The sequence below is a fragment of the Mycteria americana genome, chromosome 4 (assembly GCF_035582795.1).
Source record: "Mycteria americana isolate JAX WOST 10 ecotype Jacksonville Zoo and Gardens chromosome 4, USCA_MyAme_1.0, whole genome shotgun sequence".
NCBI lineage: Eukaryota > Metazoa > Chordata > Aves > Ciconiiformes > Ciconiidae > Mycteria > Mycteria americana.
The window spans coordinates 89,502,574-89,526,726 of NC_134368.1; the positions used below are offsets into that span (position 1 = coordinate 89,502,574).

The window sequence follows — 24,153 nt, forward strand, 5'->3', positions numbered from 1 at the left end:
ATAAGTAGCAATGCTCCTTTCCTGCCAACACCGAGCGTGTTGCTCATTAGCAATTATCCACCCCGCTTCATCAATCTTATGCTTTCAAATTACTCTGACCAAAAGAAAATGAAATCATTGTCCCTCACAGTCCAAATGCCCCCCTGGAAAGTACACTGGCCAGAAACACACTGGATCCAACTGGGACCAGATCCGCCTTCACACGCCCTTGTACTATCTCCCCTCCAGTCTTCAGCGGAGTCCCAAGCATGCACATGTGCCCAAGAACTACTCAGGCTGCTAACACTACTGTTTGTTTCTTGGTGGCACTTAGAGGGTCCGTATCAGCAATTAATGACAAACAGACTTGGCTGATGAGACAGACAAATGGGCAAGAGCAAGAGTGGGGGAAACAAGGACTCACTGAGGTGAGCTGAACTACTCCAGTCCATGCAGCATGTCCAAGACAAAGCCAGGACAAGAGTCCTGCTTTATTCCAACACGCTAATCACCAGACAATGTCACTTCTCTGAAGAACCGCAATGTTAAGGGGACAGATGCAACTCAGTTAAGCTAGGTTCAGGTACTGAGAGAGCCAGCTAGAAATGAACACTGAACAACAAGTCGTTTGTATTATATCCTGGTCTTAGTGGTGTTAGCTGCAATAAAGCCATGTTATCCTCACTTATTTCCATTATGGAACACTCTCCTTGGGAGTTCTGGAAATCTTTCAAGTCATGTGTCTTTTAAATCACTCCAAACTGTTGTTTCTGCAGTCATCCAGTGATGCAGTATTTAATAAGATAGAGAGAAGCAGGTAAGTACACAAGGCCCTATAAGCACTCTAAAAAAGATTTAGCTTGGTAAGCTCACTCATTATTCAGCTGACCCATGTCTAAATGAATTGCTGGACCTGACCCTTGAAAAGTTTGCTGGCTCACTTACTAAATCATTTACAAGAGAAGGATTTGCAATAATCTTGTTTCACTGAAAGGCTGAAGTATGTGACAGCAGACTGCTGAAAAAGAGAAAAAACTCTAAAAGCCTCGCCAGTGGTCTGTCACCGAACAACTCCCCCCTCATACACACTTTTTAAAGCAGGCCACCTGCACAGATCCTGCTGCAACGTAACGGATTCTTAGCCAAGGCACTTGCAAATTTTTATTTTTCTTTTTTTCTTTAAACTAGCAATGTATTTTTCACCTCTGCAAGTCTTGCTGGAAAAATCCAGATAATACTGCTGAGCACAGCTCTCATACTGGCATTCTCCAAATAACAGGACCTTAGCTGGATCTCTGCAAGACGTACAGCCGGTGGCTGATTCACAGCTCAGGCACTGGCTGTTGCAAGCTGTGGAAAGACAAAGAAAAGAACTGTAATTACTGATGCACCAGCCAACTGCACAAGCAAAAATGGTATTATCCTGTAGCCTCGCTACTCCTCTTGTCCTCTTTGAGAGACACCTGTGGACACTTCAGAGTTTTTGCTTCTTATGTTCCTTTTCACAGCCTCCAAAATGTGAAAAGCCTCCTCCCATTTGGAACAGACTGTTAGGTCTCCTCACACCGCTTCTTACTCTCCTCTGGACAGGTCAAGGTAAAACACTGACCTTGAATTCAAACCCCCAAATAAGAGCTTTCCCTGTCTCTGTTTTTCTTATTCTTTTTTAACAACCTGCATTTCATATGATTCCAGACTTAACTTGTAATGCATACATTAGGAGACCATAACAGACTGCTGCAATCCAGTTAGCAAACCTTGGTGGGACCAAAGGCCCATTTCATTTCACTTAATGTTTCCACCTTTTTATTTGCACACAGTGTGAAATTTTGGAGCTGTAGGGAGCAAATAAAGATGCCAGGAAAAAATAATTCAAGGATTTACTGAATCTAGGATCAAAGTCCAGAGGTTCAGAATATTTCAACTCACCTCTTTGATGTCCAGGCTCTAAACTTCTCAGGAGGCTGTACTAACAGCCAAGTGTACTCAGTGCTGATGTCAGAGCTCTTAGCTAATTCACAGCAGAAGATTTAATAGCAATGTGCTACGAAAGACCGAAAAATATTTTCTAGCCCTTTGCCTACGCACCGAAAAGCTCGCTCTGATTCTGGTGAGACAAACCCTTACAATAATAATATGCAGAAAACTCATGGAGGTTCACATGTCTGCTTTATACAAACAACTGTAACTGCCCTGCTAGCAAGTACAATGATGGCGCATGCAAAAGGGACTGCTAAATTCCTGGCTAACTACCCCTGAGTGTCACTAAATCCATACAGAGTCAGAATCTTTGCCCAAGCTCAATTCTGTACTTACAATAAATCAGAAAAAGGCTCTGAAAACACAGCCCCAAGTGTTTAAACTAAAGAATAAAGCATAGCTGGCTATTTTTAATGGAAAAACCAAACAAAACCTCTCATAGGATTTAGTGCAACTACAGTTCAGGTGCTAAAAACCAACATGTTACTTGCGGTAACATGTCGATGATATGCTAATTGTGGAATGCTAATTTAGTGATATGCTAATTGTGGAAACCCACTTCAATTTGCTTTTAATTCAAGACAGAGTTTTATAATGACAAAACCTCAAAATACCAAAGTAAATGTGAAAATACCTATGTTGCTCTCATTGAGACGAGAAGCCAGTGCCCTTCGGAATAGTTACTTGTTTTAGCTCATCTAAAAAAATGTCACAAAAGGTCTGTATTTTACTGAGGTACAAATGAATTTCTAACAAAATGTTTACCTAAAGAATCTAGTAGCTGTTTTTAGGTGCTCTGGTGCCAATCTGATTTCACTTAACTTAGGAATACTACATGGAAAAATTACTATTTGTAAATGCTATGAAAAGCCAACTATTAAAAGTATGGTAAAACGTTCCACATGAGGTCTAAATCTATAGAAATCAGGTTACCCATGGAGGCATGCCAGAACAGTAAGCAAAAACTGTATTTGAAAGCAATCCTGTCTGCTTGTTTTATCAGCATGACTCCATATCTGCATTTTTAAACCCATGAAGAACTTGTTAAGCTTTGCACTGTTCCTCGGCCAGTATGTCATCGAGTTTAAAAATATCTCCGAGAGTCCATACATGCACTCAGCATCTCTGAACTTCACTCCAAACCTGAGTTCCTCAAAAGTGCATTGCAACAAAAATAAATGTTGAAGAGAGACCAAATTTTCTCAGCCTAACAGCCAACCTCCGTTTAAACAATTTTCATTACCTCTAAGTGGTAGTTTTCCAGCAGCCTGGGACAGTTTATATCTACATGGCTTATCAGCAGTACTTCACTTGAAAAGGCACAAGTGACACTTGGTATGACAAAAATCCAATGCACCAACACACTTTGCCTTGAGCCTCCTGCCACAAGGATTACATACACTTCTTCAAAAGCCATTTGCAATAAGGAGATTAGAGTAGTTGAATTTGCTTGCAAAAATCTATTTGCTTTGAGCTACTGAACCAAATTCAGGAAGGGTACAGTACTCAGGAACATTCCACTTCTTCTATCATGTCCTAAGGGAGAAGCTATCAATAGGACAGTTTTCATTAGAAAAGAGCATTTTAATTAGGAAGGGAGGTATTCTCCTGTAGTTAGCAATAAAAGAATCCATACAGCAGGAGAGAACAGTGAATATCTTGTCGAGCTTGTAGGAAACTAGCCAGGACGGTGCGAATCCCATGATGCTTTTTTTTTTTTAGTCATCTTTTTTATTACATTCCTTTTTTCATTATTATTGAGTAGCCTTTTTTTCAGTCAACGAAAGAATGGTACAAAGTCTTCCACCTATTTCCTTGAACTTATGCAAGGTGTCTCCATTTCTGCTGATAAGATGGAAATAATAGTTTCAGGAGAGCCATATATTTCAACAAAAGGCAAGTAAAGCTGACAACCATATCAGCTTCCTCCTATAGGACCTCATCAGTAAAGAAATTGGGTCTAGATAGGATGACACCGATACCTATACTCAGTGCAGTGCAACAGAGTTATTTTATCATAAATCAGAATAATTTAAATCAGGGTAACGCAGGACTTAACAAATCTGAGTGTTCAGGTTCACAGCAACCAAAGCACTTAAGTACTCACTCATTTTTAGGTGTGTGTATTACAGTGGGTCAATTCAAGCAGGGTTTTTTCATATTTTTTATGTCTCTGGGCCACATAGTTTGGCATTTTGGAACATCAAGCCCAATAATTATGTGAGGAATAACCCAATTGATGTCAGGGCCAGAGTGAACATAGAATAATAAAGGAAAAGGGAGGCCCTGAGAGATTCACAAGGGATAGCAGGAGTAGGATAAAACATTATTGGACTTAACACCAGATCAATTGCATCAGATCATTAGGAGGTAAAAATACCACAGCTCAAGTCAGTCGGGGCTGTGCCTACAAGGCTGTACCTTCTTTCTACCGAGGTTTCACATGTGGAAAAATGTAGCATAAATGCTACAGTCTTAATACAGCTTCCATGGCAGGTACTGGCAGGTAGTGCAGTGGGGAGGGGGTTTGCCTCAGTAAGAATTAATTAAAACTGGTCTAAACTTGTCAAGTTTTCACAAAACCCAGAATCCACCAGGACTTTTGGCCACTTCTCTACGTACCACCTAGGCAACTTAACAAGGAAGACTACACAAATTCTCCTGCAGATTTTTACTACGGGACCCAAAGTCTCCTGTTTTTGAAGTCGATAACAAAACTGCAACTGTGTTCAAATTTAAACTATGCTGTAGGCTCTGTTTCTAAGGCAGCTAATCACCTCTGTCAACTCCCATCGAATTCTTAGGCACTTGAAATCTTTCTTTTCCTGGCAAGAAGAACAGTAAGTAAAGGAACAAGAAAAGACATGTCGGTGAATACATTGTGGAAAGGAGAGATGGCTTGGAGAGAGACACTCACGTCTGCAGGTCTGCCTGTCGTCCCTGTAGTATCCCGGGGAACAGACTGGCACACACATGCTGGTGTGGGAGAGAACCAGGCTGGTGTTGCAGGAAGAGCAGGAAAAAGGACCCTCACCGGTGCAGGTTTTACATGAGGGGTGACACCCTGCAGGGACAGCAAGAACAAGTGTTTCCGTTCAAGGAAAAGTAGATTTTCGAGCAAGTTTCACAAGCTTCAGCAGAAGCACTCTCAGAGACTGAGCATGGTGATATCGAGTACCAAAAGTTCCTACTAAGTCTAAGCCCTTACTGGTGCACAGCGCTCAGGAGCAGAAAGACTACTAACCCACCTTGTGACAGATGGATTAAATGGCTTTATTTGTGCTCTGTGTGCCATGCACACTAGCTCTCTCCCCTCCTCTCCTTTCTCTCTTTTTTTGTCCATTCTCTTCTCTTCAACCTTCCCTTCTCCTTAAGAACAACCCTACAGGATCTGGCCAAGACCTGTCTATCAGAAAAGAGTAAAAAAAGGGCAAGCATGTATCAGTACCTCCCTCTCATGCTTTCTCTCAACTAGTTTCAGGTCAGATCCTCCTGAGCCTGATGCGCTTTGTCTATTTAGGAACCATCTAGTGCTTTTCTGACAGCTCCACTCCTCCCTGAAGATTTACATCCATCCCTTTGGCAGGAGTTGCACAGCTGCTACTTTTTCCAAGAAGCAACACTGACAGAGAACAGTCAATCTCTATGCGCCCTCTCTCCATTCCACTCATGACTTCGTAGGCCTCTGTCATATTTCCTCCCTCCTAATGTCTCCTGTTTTTCAGGTTGAAGCACTGTGGTCTACTCGGTTGCTCACTGTACAGAAGCCCTTCGTTCCCCACATTCAGTCCTGCTGCCCTTCCCTTTTGAGATGAGCAGAACTGCTGACAGCACGCAGCTCCTTTAGACAGTGGCAGAATGAATTCCTCTATTCCTCTTTCCTTTTGTACTAGCCCCTAACATTTAATTTGCCTTTTCAGCATTGCTGAACAATGGGATGCCATTTTCACAGGCTGATTGATCATTACTTCAAGATCACAGCAAGGATGCATGTATGCAAGCATTCTGTATGTGAGGTTATAACTGGCTATCCCTGTGTGCATCATGACATCTGCCTACACCAAACTTCCATCCCTTGCTTTACTGCCCAGACACTCAGTCTTACGAGATCCTTCCGCAATTCTTCAGAGCCAGCAACCCCACTGACTGCCTTGCGTAAGGAAGTACATTACTATCTTTTTCTTTCCCTGCATTTTTGAAGATATATTTTTATGCCACCCCTCTTGTTTCCTTTCCCTGTTTCCTTTCCATCCCTTTGTCTCCCACTTCTTGTGCTTCTTAGTCTGATTGAAGAGATTTAAAATACCACAGTGGATGAGGCCAATGTATCCTATTAATTTCTCCAAAGGGGGTACATACTCACAAAATTATTAGTCTGTTTTATTACTTGATAGGCCTTTACCTAAAGATTGATGACATCATTAAACCTATCAGGCCAAATTAATCATGGATGAAAGTGGGCAAAGAAATCATAGAAGCGACTGCATTATGCTGTGCTGGAGATCTTAAAAGCTAGCACAAAATGTAACATGAGCTTTGACACAGTCTGAATAATGCAAAACTTATTTTAAATGAAACCTTTATACCAAAGGGAAGAAATGTTATCCCTAGGCTTAAATTTCCAGGAAGGCAAAATCTCTCTCTCAGGGGTCTTTCCAATTAAATGACACAGAGTATATTTCATACGTCTCTGAGATTTCATTTGTCAAAAACAGGTAAATAAACACACAGCTCCCGGAGTGCTTGAGAGAAGCTTTGAAACATTAACCATCAGTTGCTAGACTGGATTAGGAAATGCCACTTCCTGCAAAGGGAGCATCTAGAGCTTAATTCTAATGTGGAGAATTTCTTGTCTTGATTTCTTTCTCTTAAAATAAACTGCAATACCCTTTGCTCAGTCTAAGACTCACTAGGCTTTAACATGTCTGTCGGCCACATGACAAGAAAAGCAACCTACTTCCTTCTAAGAGTCCAAGAAATATAAAGCAGCTCAGACAATGATCAGAATATGAGACCACATCAACAACAAAAACTGGAGGAGATCCAGGGATAGGTGAAGGCACAAAAGGCTAGAGAATAAAATGTGCTATCAGTGCAGCTTCACCCACGCAGCTGGAGCGCTGCATCTATCATGCCAACCTAAAAGGCTGAATGAAATTGGCTTTTTGTTTTAGAAGCTGCTATGAATGATCGCCTTTTGATTACTGTAGCAAGACAAGTCTCAACAAGAGATCTTAGCTAGGATGATGTTCCATCTTAGGTTGCAAAATGTCTTGAGAAGTTGCTATCAACAAGAGTTCTGTCTTCTGTGAGCAGAAGTTGCACGGTCCTTCAAAGAACATATCCAGAAAGTATTTTCAAGCGTTGGCATCCCAGAACTGTGCTGGTGCCACACAAATTGGAGACTTGGTGATGGGCACATGAAAAGTCTCTGTTTGAAGTTATCCTATATTGTGCTTAAGAAGCCCATCTCTTCCTAGGAGTGATCTCAGGGTAGCTACCCTACATCGAACATAGTGCACTGTCATCCTATTCTCTATGCCACCATCTTTGAGAGATGGGGTTTACCAGAGAGAAAGAGAAGAACTCACCTTCACCTCCTCCTCACAAGCATACTGCTGTCTCGTACTCATTACATTTATTAATTGTATTGTAACAGCGGGCTAGGTCCCAGTAGCCTCAGCGTGTGCTCAGGACAATACAGCACTGCCTGCCTCAAAGAACTGACAGTCTGAAAGCAGACACAGGTTACGGGCAGCAAGGAGAGAGTGCTCCCAGCCAGCTGGTGGAGTTATTAGCCAGGACACCCCCAGCTCCCGCTGCAGTGTCCTGCCAGCTGGACAAAGCTTCTCTACCAAATAGGAACCATTTCACGGAACATCTCGCAAGGATGCAGGCGGTCCCTTGCAGCTACTTGAGGCATCACTACTCACTTTTGCAGGCACCGTTATCCGCGTAGTATCCCACGGGACAGTCAGGAATGCAGTGATCCCCCAGGAGCAAGTGACGGGCGTTCTGGCACTTCAGACAGATGCTGCCGGTGTCCCGCAGGTTGGCCACACACTGACGGCACAAAGGATGGCAGTCTAAAGGAAGCAGGGAATAACAGATACTGTGATCGCAGATGGACAAAACGGAACTGCTAAAGGGAAACACGCTGCTGAGAACTCAAGGAAGACATTAGGGACGTAACTTTTGGAGCCCCATTCTGCTATCTGGTACACAACGGCTGAGATCAGGTTCTGAACACTGCACTGCTGGATGTCTGCAAGAGATATGACCAGAAATTACCACATTCAAGGAGCATTCCTTTCCTCCTGCCCTCATCCCCATCTTGTGCTCTTCCTGAGCATCACAACGTTTTCACTTTTCCTCAGCAACCACATTTTCCGCATCTCTCCTGCCCCATTCAAGCATCCTCTTTCCCATCCTTAAGTGAGCTTGGGAAAGCTTTGTACAAAGCCAGTTCAAAGCTCCTTGCTTTTCTCAAACCCTTCTCTGATTTTAGGTGCTTCTACCTAGAGGTTTATCTTTAACAAACTACACTGGCAGCTGTAGGCATTCACCTCCCTCTGCTCCCACCGTTGAAAAATGAAGAGCACAACCTGTACAGCTGTATGACCTTCTCCCATAGTTCTTACTATTCAGATTTTCCCACACAACGAGACATCCATACCCTGAAGAGGCCATTGCAGACCTCAAAAGCCAAGCCAAGAGCGGCATTTAGAGTTGCACGAGAGCGCCTGAAAACCTTTTCCTTTTTTCATTTTTCCCCAGCAGCACACAAGCTTGTGTCTCCTGACCTCTGCCTGAACTTAGGTGCTTCAAAAGGTTTTACAAGAAGCCTTTTGTATGCACAACAGCGCAGTGTAAGGCAACCTGGAAGCCAAATTAATCCTCATTATGGTAAGTCAGAAAATTATAAAGGAAATGACAACTGTCTTGAAAGAAATGTAATAATGAGGCTTGATTTCAGTACCTGGCCTCTTGTCAGATTTCTGCTGAAGGTTCAACTTGCTGTCTTTTGTCTCTCATGACAGCATTACTACAGATTGTCAGGCAATCTAATTTTACAAGCTGAAGACGGGCTCACATAGAATTCCATGGGAATTCTGTATCCATACCTGCAAGAACATAATAGCGACTGGAATCTAACCCTAGCCTGACTTCTCCTATATGATACACACAGACGATTCTTAGCAAACACAGGTGGAAAAGCACAGATGCAGCTCAGAAATAAATGCAATTCTGACTGCATCCAGGAATTCAAGGTCCTTAAAGCAGCTACCTCTTTCACCTCCTGACTTTACAGGGTATATAATCTATCTAGTTTCTGCCCCACACTCCCAACCTTGCAGATGGGAAATTAACAGCCAGAGGAGAGGTAAAGGTGAGGAAGGAGGAACATTATGCTTAAGATAGTGGCCCTGTAGGTTCTCAGTCCATCACTGTCAGGACAGTGGTAAGACAAGAAAAGCAGCACATGAGGTGATGCTCCCAAACTCAGTGACAAACCTCAAAACCTCCTTAGAGGGGTTACAGCTTACAGGGGTTATCGTACTGCAGCTTCTGACTGCACAGGAGAAGAACTCAATACCCAAGGCATCGTCCCATAAATCTTCACAGCCAAAGATCTCAAACCTGCGCTGACATCAGAGTGGAAAGACCTGCCATCTATCTGTAGCCTCACTAAAGCCAGAAAGGATCACACACAGCTCACCATAGAGAGCAAGGACTACGATATTACCAAAGGCCCTGAGCACCATATGTAATTTGTATGTGCAGGGCTGGGGGTGGGGTGAAGAGTTTTATGCACTTATATTCAATAAAATTAACATAAATCCAATTAGTTTCTCATGCTTCCACGTTTACCTGGCAATATGTCTTCTCCCCTTGTTGTTAAAATAATACTCCTCCAGTTTAATCTCTTGCTAGAGCCACTGGTCTGTAATAGAGAGTTTGGCCAGATGCAATAAGTAATAAGTAATCAAACCCAGCAATAGTTTTTCAGTGACCAAGAACAAAAGAGACACCTGTGTACGGTCAATAGGTTCCATAAACAGAGCATAAAAATGAGACAGAGAAAACTAAGGGTGCCCAAATAATCAGTATCTACTGTCAACAACTAGACTCTCCCAAATGAACGTTTAAAAAGCTAAGTATCTACAAAACTAGGTGCTGTTGCAGTACAGTTGTCTCTTTACAGCTTCTATGTTTGCTCCTATGTATTGAAAGAGTTCTTTTTCTCAGCTACTGTTTTAGGATAAATCAGCACCATCACTCTCTTGTTGCTTTGCCTGGAGATCAAAGAACACACCACACCAAATAAAAAACCAGAACTGACGCTCATGGTGAATTTGAGGGACATTGGGGATCTAGCGAGAGAGTAAAAGAAGAACTGGAGTGCTTTGTTTTGGAAAAGATTATTTAAATTTTTCACAGCAGGCTCCCTTTGAAGCGAGGACTAACAGAAGCAGAGTGTTTTCTTTATGCTCCTCAATAATACCGCAGAGTCGTACTTGTTTCCTGCTTCTGCCTTCTCCCTGTCGAGCCACTCCAGCTCACCTAGCAGGCCAGTTACTCCCTGCAGGCTTTGGGATTTTGGAGGCTTCACATCCCATGTTTTTTGCAGGTCAGTGCAACAGTTACTTAATTCCCTTAGACTTCTTCCAGTATCCAAACTGGATTCTTCAGGGCAGCGTGTCACCACCTTGCTCGTAGTCCCAACGCCTCCCTACTCATGTTTTTGAAGCCGCTGACTTGCCTCCTACTGTCCAAACAAAACTTTTTCTTGCAACCCCTTCAGCTGGCTCTAATTTAGCAAGCAAAGAAAACAAAGAAAATAGTGCCCTTCCTATATGGAAAGTATGATATACTGTTCCCTTGCCTGTCAAGACGGAGAAGGCTGTTGGGGGAGACAAAATTATCTCTAAAGTGTTTGTGAATGCTCATAACGGAAACCAGAGGCATTTCTACCTCTCAGTTCCACCATTTGCTAAGCAATCAACCACTTGTATTGTTTAAATACACCTCCCCTCTTAAGGGCTCTTTAGAAAAAATTTCCTGGTGCAAGTTTCATACTACTCTCTAAGGTAAGGTATGAGGTTTACAACAGTAAAGTACTGTTGTACTTTTACTGTTTACTAAAAATACTTTAAAGTATTTAAGTACTACTTTAAATCAGTACTTAAAACACCATGCAATTTACAGGCACGTCACCATGCAAACGTTCTCTGGCACCTTACAGTAAATCCAGAAAGAAAATCAGTATGGTTGATTCAGACGGACACCTAGCACTGACCAGGATTTTTGGTTTGATTTGGTTGTTGGAAGGGTTTTTTTTCCTCTCCTTTAAAACACCTAAAAGGGAATTTGTCACGCAAACAAGCAAGGTGAACTCCTGGTGAAGCACAACCACGTTTGCAGGGATCTACCTGCATCTTCTGAAAAGGGTGGGAGCTTCTCTAGGCAGTGTAAGGTGGGAAAATCCAGCTGGATGGTCCCTAGCACAAATGAGCCCAGATCAAAGTAGGGAAATGATCTTCCATTTTCCTCCTCTGGCAGCTCAGCTGTTAATTTCTGTAGGAGGTTGCACGCCAGTGACTAAGTGGAGCAAAGCCCCCAGTTTCCCTCTTGCTCTGCTGAGAGAAACTCCAGCTCTCTGTGATATCAATGTCTCTCTAAGAGTACGGCAACAGCTCATTAATTTTACAAGGAGCTGAATGTATTTCTTGTTGTCAGAGTGTCCCTTCTGGAATTTTAAGAGCAAGGCAGAAAGGCTTGTTACAGGCATCCTCCTGAGTGAGCTCTTCTGGTTTATCTTGGAATATTTTCGCAACTGCACACAGCCTAAGAAAGCAAGGGCCTGAGCAGCTGAACATGGGGATTGGGAGTTCCCTTTCAGGGAAGATGCAGTTGGAAGTTAAGATAGGACCTTGGGGGATCCTGTATCAGTGGGTGTTTTGATTTTCATTTCACGCCAGCTGCCCTTGCTACTAATTCTGGTAGGTAGTCCTTTGCATCCTTTCACACCTCAGCTGAGCATCCAGTAGAGCTCAGTCTGTGAACTCCTTTCTTCGGCCACTGCACAGTCCCTCTGCATTTTTCTAATTGCCCTTCCACTGAGTCAGGAAAAGATCAATGAGGCAGCCTCAAGACAGGCATATGATTTATTCAAATCAGAAAAGTAAGAGCAGGACAACAGTTTTAGCGACGGTGCTAGATTTTAGACTGGTGACTGCAATGTTTCCTGAAGCTGAAGTTGTCTCGGATAAGAGGGAGAGAGAAATCAAAGAGTGTTTTCAAACTGGGAAAACAAAAACCACAGAAGACCTGAGACTCAACAGGAGACTGCTGAAGCCAAGACCACATTCCTGTCCGTACACTTTAGCTATAAAATAAACCTCATAAATTGAGCATTCTCAGGGAAGATTGACACAAGTTTAGTGTGCCCAAATCAGAGCTTAGAAACTCATTGATCTTTTGAAATTTGAGGCCATTTTGTCTTTCTTCTGCTTACATTTGAAATGTTTGTTTGATAAACTGCTGAAAACAACATCCTTTTTTTCTATTTACAAGGCAAATGTTCCAGTCCTCATGCAGGTAACATGTACGACAACAACATTAATTCACAGGCAATGGTTTCAAGTGACAGTTGGTTTTCTGCATCCTGTATGAAAGATTTTCCCCTGCAGGTCCAATAAAGTATGACAGGTGACTATAATGCACAGCAGTCCCTATAAGTTGTAACACAGTTCTGCCTGGAGGGTCGGGAATTTGAGATAAATAGGAAGGTAATTGTAAAAAAATATTGCTTTGGGAAGCAAAAGGAAAAGCTTTGTTAGATTCTGATGCAAATCATATATTATGCAAGTGTCAGGGGTTTTACTGTTCTCTTTTATGGGACAGCTGCTCTTTAACTAGTAATTAATAACTTGCAAGGGCAAATTTAGCATTTCAATCAGTGCTGAATGAGAAGAATGAGTGAAATTTAACAACCTGGACGTGGAGCTCTTTATCTGTAGCAGAACTGGCAACACACATCCTTTGCTTAAACATCAGACATAAATTTGGCACAAAGAGCAACACACTTCAGACAGCAGATCCGAAACCAAAGCACAACTTTTTTTAAAAGACAACAAATAACTATGTTACTCCACAAGGATTCTCAAAACTTCAGTTAGACAAAGAAACATCAATACATCTATGTGCAAAGACCACGTGAACATTAAGGGTTCCTATGTTACAAGGAAGATCTGTACTGACCTCTCAAAGGCAGGACTGACACAAGTGAGTCACACAGCAAGACTAAGGTCAGAGGTGGGAGGAGGAAAGGAAAGGCATCTCCTTATGTTCTTACTATGTTGCACCCAGAAAGTCTTCCCTCCTGTTTTGGGGGCACAGATCCAAACACTACTGACACTCAGTGATGCCAGGCACTGTAAACCAAGCCTTGAAAACATGTTTCTACTCTGAGAAGACAAGTGTCCGAACAGTGGACCCCATTCACAACCTACACGGCTTCGAAATAAAGCTTGTTAGTTTGCAAGGAAAGGATGCATCACCAGACTGCAATTGCTTTGGAGCCCAGAAAGCCCAGGAAGGTTCTTTGCAGATGATTCATCACTGTCAGCGTAGCACATCTGGAGGTCAAACCTTGCCCTCCACATTGCCTGAGCGAGTCCATTGTTTCCAATTTCTGCTCCTATTATTGCCAGGCACTGTGATGTCTATCTAATCACCTGGGCTTTGGGGAGCACACTTATTGCTCTGTAACACCTCACCAAACTTACAGATAACAGCAGTCTAAAAGGGATAATTAAAGCACATAGCATGCAGCAAGCAGTGGAGTAAACCCCCCTCAGAAAGAATCCTGGTGTATAATAAATGGTACTAAGTTTTTCCAATGAAATTTACAGCTGGAAGACCACATTTCCACAGGCCTTTTTTCATAGGAAGCATAATGCAAAGTAATGGGAAAATAAGGTGGCAGAAATAAAGTGCGTACAGCTATGACGTGACAGGACATTAATAAGTATCATTGTAGCCCCTGAAATTTTACAGGGCAGAGACAGCTCTTTACATTGAAATGCTGAATTATTTCCATATTGTAATTATTTAACTGTATGAAACATCTTGATTCCCCAACCTGATTTCTTGTATACCTAAGAAGCTGTACAATACTTTTAGGATATTTTCCTACTCCTCAGATACTTTGTTTCCCCCCTCTCTTTGTCTCTGCAGACAAAACAATAACTTGTTTAAAAGGAAGATGAAGAAATGGTTCATAAAATTAAACTGTGGAGAGCAAGAAAACCAAGTCTTTCATAAAAAGAAACCCAACACATATATGTAAACAAAAAGAAGTCTCTGTGAAGGTGAATCATCTATATTAAATTGAGAACAATAGCCTCTCAATGGATATATTTATTACGTCTAATGCATTTTTCTCTTTTCTTAGGATTCCTTATCTCATTTGGAACCATTCAGCCTAGATTAAGCCTCACACACTGTATCTTCTTTTGATAAAGAAAAAAATGGCTTGATAAAGCTCAGAAATTGTTGGAGCAGTTCCCAGGATATGGTTATAGATGTCTGCGTGATGGATTAAAAGTGATTTTTCTTTTTAAACAGATAAATGCAATCAGTGGCTTCTGATGATAGGCTTAAGTGCAGGCACCGAGCACCCACAAAGTATAACCCCTATATAGAAATCCTATTACCTCCCAAAAATGCACACAGCAATGCTAGCTGTGCCAATTTTTCTTTAGGGCCCCATAAACTGCTTCTCTGAATCACAAACGTCTCCTTAACTCACTTTACTGAAGCTCTGTGCAGGACCTAAGCAGCTTTCCTGGCCCTGGGTCCCCCAGGCTTGGCTCTACAGTGACAGGCAGTATGCTGTAAAGCCCAGCCTGGAGCTAGACACAGATAAGCGCTTGGCCTGGCAAAGGTGAGCACATCGCCACTCAACACAGCAGAGCTGCAGCCCATCCTATTGTTAAGAGCATGCTCATTATGATATTAATAAGTATATGAATGGTATGAATTCCCAGACGTACTGGTCCATACATGTGATCTCAAGTCTTCACGCCAAACCGAGCAGCATCAAGCCTGGCAAAGGAGAGCCTTGTCTCCCTCTCCCTACTACCTGCCTTACACAATTTGCAATTGACTTCACGCAGCTCTAGTGAAGATATGTGTAGCGTGAGTGGCAAGCGGCTTTCCTATACACTACGCACACTGGAGAGTTTCCTCATGGTATTTTCATCTGTGTGACATTTTACTCATAACAGGCATTTTGATTTCTTCATGGTGTGTGCTCAAGTAGCTGGTTAATGCCACAGAAAGATCATCACACGGTATGACCCACACCATCTCCTCTTACTTACCCACACAATATCCCACCAGGTTGAGATACTGCTCTTCCTTGCAGCTAGTCCTGCACTTTCCACTAGCTAGAGTCGCATGGGGGTGGCAGGTTAAGCAGTCCAAATTGGAAGGGCCACGGCATGTCTTGCAGGATGGATGACAGGCTGGATGAGAAAATCAACACTTGTTATGCTCTTGGTATAGTCCACCTTACAGTCTCCCCTCCCCAGAAAGCCAGCCCCTATAATAATCATTTACTCCTACAAAACATGGACATAAAATTATCTAAGAGCACCAGTAACTGCAGAGTTGTGGTTTGGAAGGCTCTTACATCCTCATTTTCAATAAACAAGATGAGCAATGAGTTGTCAATTTGAAACCGTGATTTGTTCTCTGCATTAATCAAGGTATAGATCTATACAAAATATAAAATATAGATTGGCCCTTTTATTCCTCCCTCCAGCATATGCTTGTGCACATAAGAAAGAAAGTGGGATGCACAGGGGAGATAAATTAAACATCTTGGGATTGTATGAACATCTTATTGGCATGACTTTATATTCACAAGTGGAAAATCCAGGAATGATTTCTGCACAAAGCCCTCCCAAACTGAAGCCCATAAAACCTGAATGCCATGCCAGCTCATTAGCTATTCTGTCTGCTAAAAGATCAACAAAAAGATTGCAGAGAAGGTGGTTAAGATTGCTCAAAAATATTTCACTCAGACTGCTTTTGTATCCTTCCACCTTTAAAGACAGATGCCCTGTTTCCATGATTTCCATGCTACAGATCTGAGGGAGACAGAAATACTATGGCTAATGACCTGTAAAAAATTCTTAAAAACTACTTTTAAAGCTCTTCTATCAATAAAAGCACACAACTTCAAAAATCTCCCACCTGAGGACTCCCCCAGGCTACATACAATTGCTCACTCCCCCCACGGAAGCTGGGCGTTTCGCAGCTGCCACAGCATAAGGCTCCAGTGTTTAAGACCTAACGGATCATGCCCCACCACCTCCTCAGCTTCTCAGAAATCATGCCCATGAATCCACTCTTCAAAAGGAAGAATCACTTTTCTAGACACACCTATATTAACTGAGCTTCACTGTTCAAAAACTGCAGGAGATCTAAGCTGGCAGCGTACAGAAAGATGCCACTTTCCTGACACTGAAATTTTGTTTCCAAGACATTTACATAAGCCTGAAACTGCATAATGCAGCATTCAGCAGTTACCTCAGCTCTAAGGTGGCAGTGCACAGCTCCAAAATTGATGAATCTTTACAACAGCCTGCCAAATAAATGTATTTATAGAGTTGTTCCTTGGATGAATAAATTGAATAAATAGAGCAATGGACTTTAGAAGAGGTTTCTCTCGCTAAACTTGAGGCCCCCCAGGGAAGCGACCAGTAAATTTCTCCTACTGCCAGAACAGATACATGGATGTCTGACCCAATGAATCTATTATAAAACAACACACAACTTTCAGATGACCTTGAAAGGACGAATCAGATTTCAAAGGCCTGCATTTCTGCACCCCTTGTACTCAGCAGCTCATAATGAATGGCATACCCCAAAGGCCACCATTTTCTGCAAGTGGCAAACAGAATTTAATCGTTGCAGTCACTCAGAATATCAGTAGTCACAGTCATCTGCTTAGATGAGATCAAACAAGCTGAAGGAAGGTCACTTGCTGACTGGTGGGCAAGGCTGAGACACAAATAAATAGTGCTGTCCCCACTACTGATCAGGCATATTCATAGATGTAATGGCTTTTCTCCTGTATCTGTAGAATTCCCTCCTTCTAAACACAGACCTATAGCTGTCAGTGGATTAAAAATAAAGCTAATTCATGTGGACAATATGCTTATCTAGCCTAATAAAAGCAGCCTGTGCTTCAGTGTTGTCCAGTAAAGACCTCTTCTGCCACAGCACGCTGGCTAAGAACATCATCCAAGCCTACTGAAATGAAACGCAAAATATCTTCAGGGAAACAGTCCAGAGGAGCAAAACTGATTATAATTTATGATTCAATGTGTACGCCTCTCTCCCATTAGGAGGAGATTCCATTTCCTGAAATTGGACTATCCTATTCTCCCCTGAAAATACTTAAATAGCCTCATATAAATCTGACAGCATCTCTAATTACATTGAGGAACGCATTACAAAATGTGCATGCAATGAAATTCAGCAGTATAAGCTGCAGGTGCCTGCACTATGCACTCACAGTAGCAGCGATCTTCGTGGCTGAACAGCCCCTCTGGGCACTCAGAGAGGCATCTGCCCTCGAGCAGGACGTGGGAAGACAGACAAGCCGTACAGTCCTGAGAAGCGTTCCCCGTGCAGCCTGCGCAGGAGGAGTGGCACTCTGCAGAGAAGGGATAAACAAGAAGACAGAGAGAGCCAAATTAGTTCTAGCTTATCTTGGTTGTTACTGCCCTAGAGCATGGCTAGATTGCTTTCTCCCCAGTGACAACAAGAAGGTATTTCCTTTACAGAATTCTCTGCTTGTGAAAGGTAGAAAGGGCAGGAGTACAAAGGCTGTGTAGCACACTTCTTGAAGATAAGGAGCAACCACAGACAGCTGCATATTTAATCTTTCTTTGCACCCACACAATTCATTACTGAAACGGAAAGCTGAGATGCGCAATGCTGTGTAATACCGTTCTCCTCCCTATAAGAGCTCTGGGGTTCTGCAAACTTACCAGATTCTGAAATCACCTTTCGCTATCACCCTACAGTTACTCCAGGAAGGATTTTCTACCCAGCATCAGTGCATGGTTATCATCAGCCATTCTGGAGCAGTAAGAGCAAATATACATAGAGGTGGGCTGGCCATCTGACTTTACAGCTGGTGAAGGGAACGCTCATTACAAGGATGATTCAGCAAGAATGAAAAGAGTGCAGTTAAAAAGTTAGACTTCTTCACCTTTACTCGTACTGACCCTATAACAAGCCATCTTAAACTAAGTAATCTGATTAAATAAATATATAAACTCATTAGTTAAAAACCTAGTATTTATTAGAGCAGTGACTCAAGGCCACAGGTTCCACTGTGTGGGTCTCCATTGAACACAAAGAGAGACTTCCTGCCCTCTAGGGAGACAACACAGACACACAGCTGGAGAGAAGACATGAAATGAAATAAAATGATTTATACAAGTACACTCAGCTGTCTTCCAGAGAGAGAAGTCAGAGATCCTCATCACAAATGCAATGTGTCCAGGACTATCTTTGGCTCAAGGGACTGAAGTCTTATCAGAAAGAAATTTCTTACAGTTTCATCAGGGAGATCTCACGCATGAGAAAAATATATAGAGAGGTATTTCTGTGGTTTGGTGAGAAAGTCACAACCACACAGGTAAAACCTTCAAAACCAGCTTTTTAACCTACATATGAATGCGCTTCTGTTCTGCACAGGTAATATAGGCATGGTACACATCTGTTGTGGGTTTACTTTTTCAAAAAGGTGCATCTACAAACTTTGCCTGAGTATTTTACAGGGGTAGCTCAAAGTTTGAAATCTTGAATCTTCACACCCTTCTGCAATAAATCAAACTACTATTCTAATGCCATTACTAATACGGCAGAGCTAAAAACATGAAGGGCTGTGCCGGCATTCTTGCCCAATGACATAATTCAGCACTGTCACCGAACTCTGCTCAGGCCTGTTTGTACAGGTCTGTTCACCCATTTGAGGCAGTGGTATATGGATTTCTTCACTCAGTTTCTATACCATAACCTGGACTCAGCCAAGAAAACCCATTACTTGCCAAGGAACGGCCACTGCGTGGATTGCAGGCTCTACACTAATGCCTTCAGGAACCAGTCCAAAGAACTGTATGCGTTATGGTCTATGTAAGTCACTGTTAAAGACAGAAACATTCCACCCAAAAAAATGCCACTTCTTCCTTTTTTAAGATCCCCTAAGGCAAAAAAAAAAGAGCTTGTACAGCCTCTTTCCATCAAGTTGAGATGAAGACATAAAATCAAAATAAATGGATTTTAAATTATGTCCACCTCTAGAAAATGTTCTTTGAACAGGAAGAAACAGCCATCAGTAGCATTGTTGCTACTGTTATTACTATTACTTAAGTGCTGTAGAGTCACCGTCTCTACGACTGGTCTTTCCACACAGGGAAATCATTGCCATTTCTGAAAGTATCGTTTCTCCTTAGGCTCAGGGTGGGTTGTGTTGGCACAAGACGTTCACAGTCTAACTTCTCAGCCTGCTTCTGTCTGCATTATTTTCAAGCTCCTGCAGTATGTTTGTTGTACAGATATCCACACCGGCTGGCACAAGCTCTGTACAGCCAGCCAGACTGGCTTGCTGATCCACCCAGTAAACATTCTTCGCTGAAGCCCACAACCGTTTTCTCTCAAAGCGGTGGGAAGCCACATATATCCTCAATGTACGGCACGTTAGCCTCTTTTCCAAACTCTAGTCTTCATGGAAATGCTTCCTACTTGGTATTTCAGGAGCAGTGGTGGCACGTGTGCTGCGGGGCCGTGTATCAGAAGAGCTTCCTCAAAAGAAAAGACTGCTCTGGGATGTCTTGACCTGCTCCAAGGGCTAATAAGGAGACAGCTCAGTCTTTTCTGAAAACGATTTAAGGATTGATCCTGCTTCAAAATAAGTCAGTGGTAAAAATCACATACTCAACTTCAATGAAAAGAAAGCTAAGCTAAGCTTTGCAGACTTGAACACAATCATTTTCAAAGAAAGTACCTGAATCCTTTAGTCACAAATTATATGTAGAGTGTATTTTCCCTCAAAAGTGCTAGTATATGCCATTCTGAAAGTTACTGAGTTTAAACATTCATGACTGTCACAAGGCAAACACAGGAACTCAAAGCACGTAAGAATCAAACATTGTACAAGATCACCCTGAACACCTAAAATCCAGTGCAGCCCTGTGCTGAAGGCTTTGAGCAGCTGTTCCCATCCCCTACTCACGTTTGCAGACTCCTGCGCTATCCACGTAAAACCGGACTTGGCAGTGAGAGAGGCAAAGGCCATGTACAGCTCCTTCCATGGGCTGGTGGGGCTGCAGTACGTCCTCTGGTGCCCTGCACTGCAGGCAATGAGAGGCTCCCGGGCCGATGCAGGTGCGGCAGGATGGGTGGCAACCTGTTCGCAGGTCAAGAGAGCAGTCAGAGCCACAGCTCTGAGGACAGCTTTCTCAGAGAGGTGGACAAGGCCCAACAACCGTGCAAACCTGGGCATCTGGTCATGAACATGAGACAGAAACGGGGGAAAACAACAGGTTTGGGTCCTCTTGTTCATCCCTCTTTCCAGTTTTGTATTGCTCTGGACAGTCTGATACTCAAAGAGCTAGCAAAGAGCGTACACTGTACAGCAACTCACAAGCTAAGAAATCTGTTCCATAAACAGATGGGGTGCTGTATTTTCTATAATGGAATAGGGATTTTAGAAAAATACTTTGACATCTTTCCCCCACCCCAAAATAACGGCTCTTTTCTTGAATAAAGATGAACAAATAATGTTGGGAAAAAACTGCGGTACTGTGCCACAGGCAGTCAATTTTCCTTTAATTTCTGGAACTGCAACGGTGAACGCAATTTCACTAGGAGAGATAGCAAGAAATGACAGTCTGAAGGGCTCACAGGAAGCATAAATTCATCTTCCGCATTTTCAGGTTTTCCATTGCTGCAAAAATGACCGCAGTCTTAGCAAATCTACTAGGTGTGTGTAGAATTTCATCCACCTCTTAACCAGTGTCAAGAAAAACTTGGAAGCAATGTACATTTATTTCAACAGCATAGAGAAAAAAAGAAGTCCCCAAGATCACTAAATCCTGAGGGTGTGAACGCAGAAAGTATTTGAGAAAATTTGCTTTTTCTCAAAGTAGAAAACAATCAGCAGGCAAACACAGGAATTACTCATTGACCAGTTCAGCATAGAATAAAGGATCAGCATCGTAGCTGGGTAGTCCAAGCACAGCCCGACAAAAGCTAATATAGACACGCTGGTTTACAGCAGCTGGGGAACTTACTCCAAACACATAGCTTACCCTTGCAGATGTCGTGATCCTGGTAAAAACCCTCTCCACAGCCATGCAGGCACTGGCCCCGGTGCAATGCCAGAGGAAAGGAACAGGAGGTGCAATGAGTGGCCAGGGGTCCCTCACATGTGGAGCACGAATCATGACAAGCTGATAAAGAAACAGAGCACACAGAATTGAAATATTCCATTTTTTCTCCTTGAGAACCGTGTTGCTGACTACAGCCTCCTCCAGCCAACAATGAAAACTCCCAGCTGGCACGAGATTCAGCTGTGTGAACTAATGAGAGCAGAAGTGCATGTGTATTAATAACTACTAACAGTAATAACTCTCACTCACACAGTGTTTTGAATACATATCTCAGCGTGTCTTAATATGCTTCACAAGGCAAAGAGGTTATTTAAAACAATCTATCACAAGTGAACCAAAGAAAACAAAAAAATCAAATTCCTGTTCCCACTCACGCTTCTGTGCTCTTAACATTCCCTTCCCACAGGTAAACACCCGGGGAAAAGAAGGCAACATGTGTAGGGTGCCTTGAGAGCCTTAGAAAAGGTCATGCAAATATGCCTCTTACCTCTGCATCTTCCACTGCTATTTGGGAAATATCCGTCCGGGCACTCTGAAATGCATTTCCCATCATGTAACAACTTCTCTGAAGCACAGGTCAAACACTCGGGTTGGTCTGAATAGCATGTTTCACAGAACTGGTCACAAGCTGCCAAAGAGGACAGCTCATGAATGAAAGGGACTCAATATGCAAAGAACAACAGAGCCATCAACCTGGCCTCATAGATAAAATAAAGTAAGCCACACCATGCCTTGTCCTTTCCTTGTCAGAAAGGCATCTTTAAACATTCCTCTCCAGCACCAGTAACCTTTCACACTTCCCTGGAATAAGTAGTGACATTCACAGAGGTAGACGTGTGAGTGCAGACAGGTATTCACTGACCTGTATCCCATCTAGGACTCTGAGTAAGTACAAATACCAGAAATGGGTCTGCACCAGCACTCCCTCCGCTCCCGACACAACCCCCTCCAGCTAACGTAGTATGTTTTTCCTGTTCACAAACAGTCTGTGAAGAGGGAGCACCATTCTGAACAATTTCATGTATGAAAACCATCTCATAAATCTTTACGTATCTTTGTACAACAAGCATCAGTTATCAGACTGTTCAGGAAGTAAAAGATGGAGGAAAAGTTGATTGAAAAAATTGTAATTTCCCACCCTCACTCTCTTCTTCAAGTCAAAGCTTTAAGTGTGAAAATGCATCTAAAATCAAGCATGATAATGTTTCTTATCATTTCCTGTGGTCTATATTCTCCCAGGCAGTCAGTTCTGAAGTTAACTAACCTGTTGTCTAAGAGCACTATGAAACTCTGGCTTCCCTAAGTCAGTAGCACTACTGCTGCTGTATATTCAGGAGGGCCAAGCATTTTACTTAACCAATTTTTGTTTCTTTTCACCAGTCAGACAGCGTCCCTTTCAAAGAGCTTACACCTCTCCAGTTGGGTATCGAAATGCATGGTTTTGGTAGATGATGAAAGGTGTGAATTCTGGAGGCTGTGAGGAACAGCTATGCAGTTTTGAGAAATCACTGGCAGTAAAAATAAAAATTACGGCCAAGCTGCATCAAAGTTAAATTTCCTTTTAAGCTTAAATGATTTTCAGCTACAGATGTAAGATTTCAAGCCTGCACACTTCAAAATACAGGTGAGTAAAATTTACTGGTACAGATATCAACCAAACTGAAGGGGAACCTGGTCAAAGTGAAATTCATCCAGAAGCGGCCAGAATAGCAATGATTTTGTCAACACGCTCCAGGTTTTAAGGTCTCTCTAGCTACCTGTGGCTCAGACAGACCTGCATGAAGACAGACAACCCCTGTGTCATTTCTACTGACTATGCTGGTCAGTCCTTCAAAGCAGTTGGAGGTGGCTGCCAGCAGAAACCCAGACTTGACCTGAATGGTTGTGGTGAATTTTAGATTCTTTCTTTATTTGAGATATTTTTCCTCTTCATGATCTGTTTGACTTAGGTCTTTTAATTCCCTCCAGCCATCTCTTCCCCTTTTCTCAGCAAACCTTCCCAGCTCCCAGGTCTCATCTGTTGTGCAGGTATTAGTTACTGTGATGCTGAATTATAATCAAATTTACAGAAACCTGCTGGCAAAGGCCATTTTTCTTTCTGCAGACAAATGGATTTGTCAAGCCCTCAGAAACAACTCAGTTAGGCTTTCATGCTGTTCAGTGAGGGAAAAAACCTTAAACCTTTCAGCATCTGATTAGCTTAAATGAATTAATAATCTTACAAACAAACAGTAGCTTTCCTCATGCGATATGTATGCACAAGGTGCATTTGGCTTCTTAGACATCAATAAAATCACAACTGCTGCACGGCTAAATGAAATATTGATTCCTTTTTTGCAGAACATTTCTCAAACTTCTTGCAATTGGAGAAGAAAACAGGTATTTACCGCTGCAGACTCCATCCTTTGTGTAAAATCCCTGCCCACAGCTGGCCACGCAGAGCCCTGCTTTTAGCACGCGTGATGTGTCTTTGCAGGACAAACAATTGTTCTCAGCAGCACCCCAGCATGAGGAACAGGACTCGTGACAAGCTGCAGGAAAGAAAGGTGCAGGATTAACAAAGAATCAACTTCCAATCATCCCTTTAAAATGAAGAGTTTGCAGTAATTCACTTCTTTTGCAGTTTTGTTCCTTAAATTCACAGGCATTCCCTGCCTCAGAAAAGGAAAAGAAAACAAAAACCCACTGCTCTTCTTAGGTTAGTATCTTT

General features: G+C 42.5%; 1 protein-coding gene across 1 annotated transcript in view; it reads right to left on the reverse strand.

Moving 5' to 3' along the window:
- FRAS1 (Fraser extracellular matrix complex subunit 1) overlaps nucleotides 1-24,153 on the reverse strand; it is a 119,509-nt gene that overhangs the window by 62,186 nt on the left and 33,170 nt on the right. Inside the window, exons 16-24 of the mRNA XM_075500525.1 lie at nucleotides 23,831-23,974; nucleotides 21,931-22,071; nucleotides 21,363-21,503; nucleotides 20,285-20,458; nucleotides 17,555-17,695; nucleotides 15,351-15,494; nucleotides 7,893-8,045; nucleotides 4,877-5,023; nucleotides 1,183-1,329 (exon numbers count right to left, since the gene is read on the reverse strand). Of these exons, the coding sequence (XP_075356640.1) occupies nucleotides 1,183-1,329; nucleotides 4,877-5,023; nucleotides 7,893-8,045; nucleotides 15,351-15,494; nucleotides 17,555-17,695; nucleotides 20,285-20,458; nucleotides 21,363-21,503; nucleotides 21,931-22,071; nucleotides 23,831-23,974 (1,332 nt within the window). The remainder of the gene's footprint in view (nucleotides 1-1,182; nucleotides 1,330-4,876; nucleotides 5,024-7,892; nucleotides 8,046-15,350; nucleotides 15,495-17,554; nucleotides 17,696-20,284; nucleotides 20,459-21,362; nucleotides 21,504-21,930; nucleotides 22,072-23,830; nucleotides 23,975-24,153) is intronic.